This window comes from Oncorhynchus mykiss, chromosome 1 (assembly GCF_013265735.2).
Source record: "Oncorhynchus mykiss isolate Arlee chromosome 1, USDA_OmykA_1.1, whole genome shotgun sequence".
Lineage (NCBI taxonomy): Eukaryota > Metazoa > Chordata > Actinopteri > Salmoniformes > Salmonidae > Oncorhynchus > Oncorhynchus mykiss.
In genome coordinates, this window is record NC_048565.1 from 83,661,360 (window position 1) to 83,669,396 (window position 8,037).

The 8,037-nt window shown below is 41.9% G+C and overlaps 1 protein-coding gene across 2 annotated transcripts in view; it reads left to right on the forward strand.

The window, feature by feature from the left end:
* LOC110530763 (E3 ubiquitin-protein ligase MARCHF8) overlaps window positions 1-6,312 on the forward strand; it is a 156,555-nt gene extending 150,243 nt beyond the window's left edge. For both annotated transcript variants that reach the window (XM_036987107.1, XM_036987108.1), the window contains one exon: window positions 5,883-6,312. In XM_036987107.1, the coding sequence (XP_036843002.1) occupies window positions 5,883-6,187 (305 nt within the window). In that variant the 3' untranslated portion in view covers window positions 6,188-6,312. The remainder of the gene's footprint in view (window positions 1-5,882) is intronic.
* Window positions 6,313-8,037: the final 1,725 nt, after the last annotated feature.

The window sequence follows — 8,037 nt, forward strand, 5'->3', positions numbered from 1 at the left end:
TCATCTGATGTTGTAACGTTAGCTAGCTAACGTTAGCTATCTGACTATTAGCAAGCTAATTTTCACACCATAAACTCAATTATTTGATCAGATAAGTTGGCTAATTATGCTCAACATTTCTCTGGCTATCTAACAGAGAATTCGATCCAGCTAGCAAGATTCTTAAAAATGCTAATACTTGTTCCACCACACTTTTTCCCTCAACTCAAACTTTCCAAATGCCAGTAGTTTTTTGGTTACAGCTCATGAAGTACACTTCATCACCTTCTCATCCCCGTCTCCGTGGTCAGGCTTCTCACCTAACGTTACCTCTTCGTTATTGTTCAGGGGACACGCTGCTGTAACTGGAAAGCTGACTTTCCAGAATGCGCACTGATGCTGTAGTAAATTGGTTGTCTCTTCTTTCTTCAGTCACGTGTAGTGCTGCATTCTGTTGTTTTGTAAATGATTGGCTGAGCCTTGGATACAGCCAGTATTGCTCCAAACGCGCATCACTCATTCGCTTACAGCCAGTAGTGATCCAACCCCCCCCCCCCCCCCCCCCCCCCCCCAAACTTTTCTAATCGGATCTACACGAATCACGTGGATCACCTATTTTGGATTCTAAATGGCGAATTCCGCCGAACGGTGACTACTGTAGTTTGCATCCCTGACTCAGACGAGAGTGCTCTGAAATCGGTAGATTTCCAGAGCGAATTTACCAGCTACATCTATTGACAGTTGTCGCAGTGACATCATGAACATTCTATTGAAATAGTTACTTGTTTAGACATGTAGCTAGCTAGCTAAACAATGAACCATAGTCCCAACTCAGAGCGTTACTACCCTGCATGAATTTAGTTTTTATTTATTTTTTATTTCACCTTTATTTAACCAGGAAGGCTAGTTGAGAACAAGTTCTCATTTGCAACTGCGACCTGGCCAAGATAAAGCGTAGCAATTCGACACATACAACAACACAGAGTTACACATGGAATAAACAAAACATAGTCAATAATACAGTAGAACAAAAGAAAACAAAAAGTCTGAATCTGCAGATAGCTAACCAAACAGGTTCAATGTTAGCTAGCTAACATTAGGCTATAACTTGAAATTAAAAATACTTTCTGAAAATGTAGCTAGCTAGACTATCTTACCCTTGTACAAGGATGGACGCTTCTCCCTCTCTGTCATGGATGTCGTAGTTGGCCTTAGTTTGAAGATGTAATCCGGAGACAGGTGTTTTATACAACAGCCATCTGTTTCTTATTTTTTGACTCCATCTGCATATTTGCAATCAAACTCCAGAATTTTCTCCAACTCCTTAGCTATTATATGCTAATTCCACTGATTTTAAAACTCAGTCCTCCAGAAAGTGGAGAGCAACACTTATGCAGTTCTACTACATGATAACTTCCAAAAAAGTTGCATTAGATAGGATTACCTACACATACTGACCAGCTCATGTTATAGACAGACAGAAGCATGCTACATGGCAGACCAATCCGAACTCATCTCTCAGCATGTCCAGCCCACTCATTATCTCAGCCAATCATGACTAGGGGGAAGGTTGCTGACTTTTTCTGTAGTTAAAACTTCTTAGGGCTGAAATCCCGTTAAGGGGATCGATATGACAACAGCAGGGCGCCAAATTCAAAACATCAAAAATCTCATAATTAAAATTCCTCAAACATACATGTATTTTATACCATTTTAACGGTTATCTTGTTGTTAATCCCACCACAGTGTCCGATTTCAAATATGCTTTTCAGCAAAAGCACCACAAACGATTATGTTAGGTCACCACCAAACAACAATAAACACAGCCATTTTTTCCAGCCAAAGATAGCAGTTACAAAAAGCAAAAATAGAGATAAAATGAATCACTAATCTTTGATGATCTTCATCAGATGACACTCATATGACATCATGTTACACAATACATGTATGTTTTGTTTGATATAGTTCATATTTATATCAAAATATGAGTTTTCATTGGCGCGTTACATTCACTAGTTCCAAAAACATCCAGTGATTTTGCATAGCCACATCATTCAACAGAAATACTCATCATAAATGTAGATGATAATACAAGTTATACACATGGAATTATAAATATACCTCTCCTTAATGCAACCGCTGTGTCTGATTTCAAAAAAACTTTACGGAATAAGCAAACCATGCAATAATCTGAGACGGCGCTCAGAAAAATAGTCAAAATAGCCGCCATGTTGGCGTCAACATAAACAAGAAATTACATGATAAATATTCCCTTACCTTTGATGACCTTCATCAGAAAGCACTCCAGGAATCCCAGGTCCACAATAAATGTTTGTTTTGTTCGATAATGTCCGTTGTTTATGTCCAAATACCTTCTTTTGTTAGCGCGTTTGGTATAGATATCCAAACGCTCATTCTGGTCAGCGTTACGTCGGACAAAAACTTCAAAAAGTTATATTACAGGTCGAAGAAACATTTCAAACTAAGTACAGAATCAATCATTAGGATGTTTTTAACATATAGCTTCAAAAAAGTTCCAACCGGAGTATTCCTTTGTGTCTTGATGAGTATTGGAACGCAAGTGGATACCATGAGGAATGCGCGTGATCAGAAAATGGCTGAGTGCCAGTCACCTGATACATTCTGCTCTCATTCAGTCCCACAACACAGTAGAAGTCTCATTCAAATTTCTATAGACGGTTGACATCTAGTGGAAGCCCTAGGAAGTGCAACATCATTAATATCTCAAGGGGATTTCAATGGGAACTGTGGTGAATACATACCAAGCTCAGATTTCTCACTTCCTGTTTTAATTTCTCCTCAGGATTTTGCCTGCCATATGAGTTCTGTTATACTCACAGACATCATTCAAACAGTTTTAGAAACTTTAGAGTGTTTTCTATCGAATACTAATAATAATATGCATATATTAGCAACTGAGACTGAGGAGCAGGCCATTTACTTTGGGCAACTTATTCATCCAAGCTACTCAATAATGCCCCCCAGTCATAATAAACCAACTAGGCTCCTATAGCCTCCCGGGTGGCGCAGTGGTTAAGGGCGCTGTACTGCAGCGCCAGCTGTGCCATCAGAGACTCTGGGTTTGCACCCAGGCTCTGTCATAACCGGCCGTGACCGGGAGGTCCGTGGGGCGACGCACAATTGGCCTAGCATCGTCCGGGTTAGGGAGGGCTTGGCCGGTAGGGATGTCCTTGTCTCATCGCGCACCAGCGACTCCTGTGGTGGACCAGGCACAGTGCGCGCTAACCAAGGTTGCCAGGTGAACGGTGTTTCCTCCGACACATTGGTGCGGCTGGCTTCCGGGTTGGATGCGCGCTGTGTTAAGAAGCAGTGCGGCTTGGTTGGGTTGTGTATCGGAGGACGCATGACTTTCAACCTTCGTCTCTCCCAAGACCGTACGGGAGACAAGATAGTAGCAACTAAAACAATTTGATACCACAAAATTGGGGAGAAAAAGGGGTAAAAATAAAATATTTAAATAAAATAAATATATATAAAAATAAATAAACTAGGCTCCTAACAAGTTTGTTATTAAGGCACATGGAAGTTCACATGTTCCGGAAGGCATTTCTGCCAAAAACACATTTAGTTAAAAAATTATAAAGTTTACCTTGAAATGGCTCTCCTGTGAAGTAGTGATGTGCGACATATGCCTACTTTCCTAAAACGAGCCACATATAGCCGTCTCTTTCTCTAGCAAGTGTCTGGGATTAAGGCCTGGTCCGAAATGAGCAGTATGTCCTGTGCCGCCGACTCATTGAAGTTGAAATCTTCATCCAAGTTGAGGTTAGTGATTGCTGTTCTGATGTCCAGAAGCCCTTTTCACTCATAGGAAACGACGGTGGAAACATTATGTACAAGCATAATTGGTTACGAGGCCGTAAAAAGTCAAGTGCCATTCTCATTTCATGTTTCCTTGATTCCTCTCAACCTTTCTCCTCGCCTTCATCTCAAATAATCCCCCTCTTCCCCACAAGGACAAAAAGAAAACCCACCCTTGCCTTTCTTGCACTTTTCTTAATAGCTGACTTTGCTGATAGCGAGGAAAGTTTGACTTATTATGACTGTGATATGTGGTTGTCTATACCTTGAGATGAATGCACTAACTTCTAAGTCGCTCTCGATAAGAGTTTCTGCTAAATTACTAAAACGTCAAATGTTTTTAAAACGCATTAGAAGGCCAGAGTGGACAAACGTTGGACCTTCTTCTCCAATCTGTTTGGGAAGGAGGTAAGGACATAGGACAAGGAATTGTGGAAAGACTCATTGAGATAGGGTCATGTAGGAAGTAAGAACTATCTACTCCCATTTCTTTCGTCTTTCACCATTCACCATCTCTTAACCTGACAGAATGATTATTATAGCATCGTCATCCTAGATAAGCACATACAGTTGAAGTCGGAAGTTTACATACACCTTAGCAAAATACATTTAAACTCAGTTTTTCACAATTCCTGACATTTAATCTTAGTAAACATTCCCTGTCTTAGGTCAGTTAGGATCACCACTTTATTGTAAGAATGTGAAATGTCAAAATAATAGTAGAGAGAATGATTTATTTAAGCTTTTATTAGTTTCATCACATTCCTAGTAGGTCAGAAGTTTACATACACTCAATTAGTATTTGGTAGCATTGCCTTTAAATAGTTTAACTTGGGTCAAACGTTTTGGGTAGCCTTCCACAAGCATCCCACAATAACTTGGGTGAATTTTGGCCCATTCCTTCTGACAGAGCTGGTGTAACTGAGTCAGGTTTGTAGGCCTCCTTGCTCGCACACGCTTTTTCAGTTCTGCCCAAAAATGTTCTATGGGATTGAGGTTAGGGCTTTGTGATGGCCACTCCAATACCTTGACTTTGTTGTCCTAAGCCATTTTGCCACAACTTTGGAAGTATGCTTGGGGTCATTGTCCATTTGGAAGGCCCATTTGCAACCAAGCTTTAACTTCCTGACTGATGTCTTGAGATGTTGCTTCAATATCCATATTTTTCCTCCCCCGTTGATGCTATCTATTTTGTGAAGTGCACCAGTCCCTCCTGCTGCAAAGCACCCCCACAACATGTTGCTGCCACCCCCGTGCTTCACGTTTGGGATGGTGTTCTTCGGCTTGCAGGCCTCCCCCTTTTTCCTACAAACATAAATAGAACTGTTTGGCCATAATGACCATCGTTATGATGGTCATTATGGCCAAACAGTTCTATTTATGTTTCATCAGAACGCGTCTCCTTCCTGAGCGGTATGACAGCTGCGTGGTCCCATGGTGTTTATACTTGCATACTATTGTTTGTACAGATGAACGTGGTACCTTCAGGTATTTAGTAATTGCTCCCAAGGATGAACCAGACTTGTGGTGGTCTACAATTTGAAAATTTGAAAAAAAACCGAATTATTTTTTTTGTTGATTTTTCCCATGATGTCAAGCAAAGAGGCACTGAGTTTGAAGGTAGGCCTTGAAATAGATCCTCAGGTACACCTTCAATTGACTCAAATTATGTCAATTATCAGAAGCTTCTAAAGCCATGACATATTTTCTGGAATTTTCCAAGCTGTTTAAAGGCACAGTCAATTTAGTGTATGTAAACTTCTGACCCACTGGAATTGTGGTACAGTCAATTATAAGTGAAATAATCTGTCTGTAAACAATTGTTGGAAATATTACTTGTGTCATGCACAAAGTAGATGTCCTAACCAGCTTGCCAAAACTATAGTTTGTTAACAATAAATTTGTGGAGTGTTAATGATTCCAACCTAAGTGTATATAAACTTCCGACTTCAACTGGATCTATGGCTGTGACTCTTTGCAATGTATTTTACATCTCTCTCTCTCTCTCCTTCTTTCTTTCTCTCTTTCTTTCTTTCTTTCTTTTTTAACCCTAACAACAGGTATCCTGGAGTGGCCATTCTGGACCAAACTGGTGGTGGTAGCCATCGGCTTCACTGGCGGCCTGGTCTTCATGTACATCCAGTGTAAAGTCTACATCCAGCTGTGGCGAAGACTCAAGGCCTACAACCGGGTGATCTACGTCCAGAATCGCCCGGAGACGTGTAAAAAGCAGATGTTGGAGAAGCCTCCCCTCATGGAGCCCAATGTGGAGCACAAGGAGGCTCTGGCCCCCACCCAGTCAGACACAAACTCCTCCCAGTACACAGAGACAGAAGACTACAGTATGGAAGTGCTCCATGTCTGACCCACATATACACACATACAGGGACACACCATGTCTGACCCACATATACACACATACAGGGACACACCATGTCTGACCCACATATACACACATACAGGGACACACCATGTCTGACCCACATATACACACATACAGGGACACACCATGTCTGACCCACATATACACACATACAGGGACACACCATGTCTGACCCACATATACACACATACAGGGACACACCATGTCTGACCCACATATACACACATACAGGGACACACCATGTCTGACCCACATATACACACATACAGGGACACACCATGTCTGACCCACATATACACACATACAGGGACACACCATGTCTGACCCACATATACACACATACAGGGACAAACCATGTCTGACCCACATATACACACATACAGGGACACACCATGTCTGACCCACATATACACACATACAGGGACAAACCATGTCTGACCAACATACAAGGCATTCAGAAAGTATTTAGATACATTTACTTTTTCCACATTTTGTTACGTGACATCCTTGTTCTAAAATTGATTAAATTGATTTCCCCCTCATCAATCTACACACAATACCAGATAATGACAAAGCAAAATCTGGTTTTTCAAAATTTTTTGCAATTGTATATAAAAAAAAAACAGAAATATCACATTTACATAAGTATTTAGACCCTTTAATCAGTACTTTGTTGATGTACCTTTTGCAGCGATTACAGCCTTGAGTCTTGTTGGGTATGATGCTACAAGCTTGACACACCTGTATTTGGGGAGTTTATACCCTTCCTCTCTGTAGATCCTTCAAGCTCTATCAGGTTGGATGGGAAGCGTCGCGCGACAGCTATTTTCAGGTCTCTCCAGAGATGTTTGATTGGGTTGAAGTCCGGGCTCTGGCTGGGCCACTCAATGATATTCAGAGACTTGTCCTGAAGCCACTCCTGTGTTGTCTTGGCTGTGTGCTTAGGGTCGTTGTCCTGTTGGAAGGTGAACCTTCGCCCCAGTCTGAGGTCCTGAGTGCTCTGGAGCAGGTTTTCATCAAGGATATCTCTGTACTTTGTTCCGTTCATCTTTCCCTCATTCCTGACGGGTCTCGTCTGTCCCTGCCGCTGAAAAACATCCCCACAGCATGATGCTGCCATCACCATGCTTCACCATAGGGATGGTGCCAGGTTTCCTCAAGAGTTCAATCTTGGTTTCATCAGACCAGAGAATCTTGTTTCTTTTGGTCTGAGAGTCCTTTAGGTACCTTTTGGCAAACTTAAAGTGGGCTGTCATGTGCCTTTTACTGAGGAGTGGCTTCCGTCTGGCCACTCTACCATAACGCCCTGATTGGTGGAGTGCTGCAGAGATGGTTCGTCCTTCTGGAAGGTTCTCCCATCTACACAGAGGAACTCTGGAGTTCTGTCAGAGTGACCATCGGGTTCTTGTTCACCTCACTGACCAAGGCTCTTCTCCCCCGATTGCTTAGTTTAGCTGGGCGGCCAGCTCTAGGAAGAGTCTTGGTGGATCCAAACTTCTTCCATTTAAGAATGATGGAGGCTACTGTGTTCTTGGAGACCTTCAATGCTGCAGACATTTTTTGGTACCCTTCCCCAGATCTGTGCCTCGACACAATCTTGTCTCGGAACTCTACGGACAATTCCTTCGAACTCATGGCTTGGTTTTTGCTATGACATGCACTATCAACTCTGTGTCCTTTTATAAACCGGTTATTTGACTTTCCAAATTATGTCCAATCAATTGAATTTACCACAAGTGGACTTCATTCAAGTTGTATAGACAGCTCAAGGATGACCAATGGAAACAGGATGCACCTGAGCTCAATTTCGAGTCTCATAGCAAAGGGTCAGA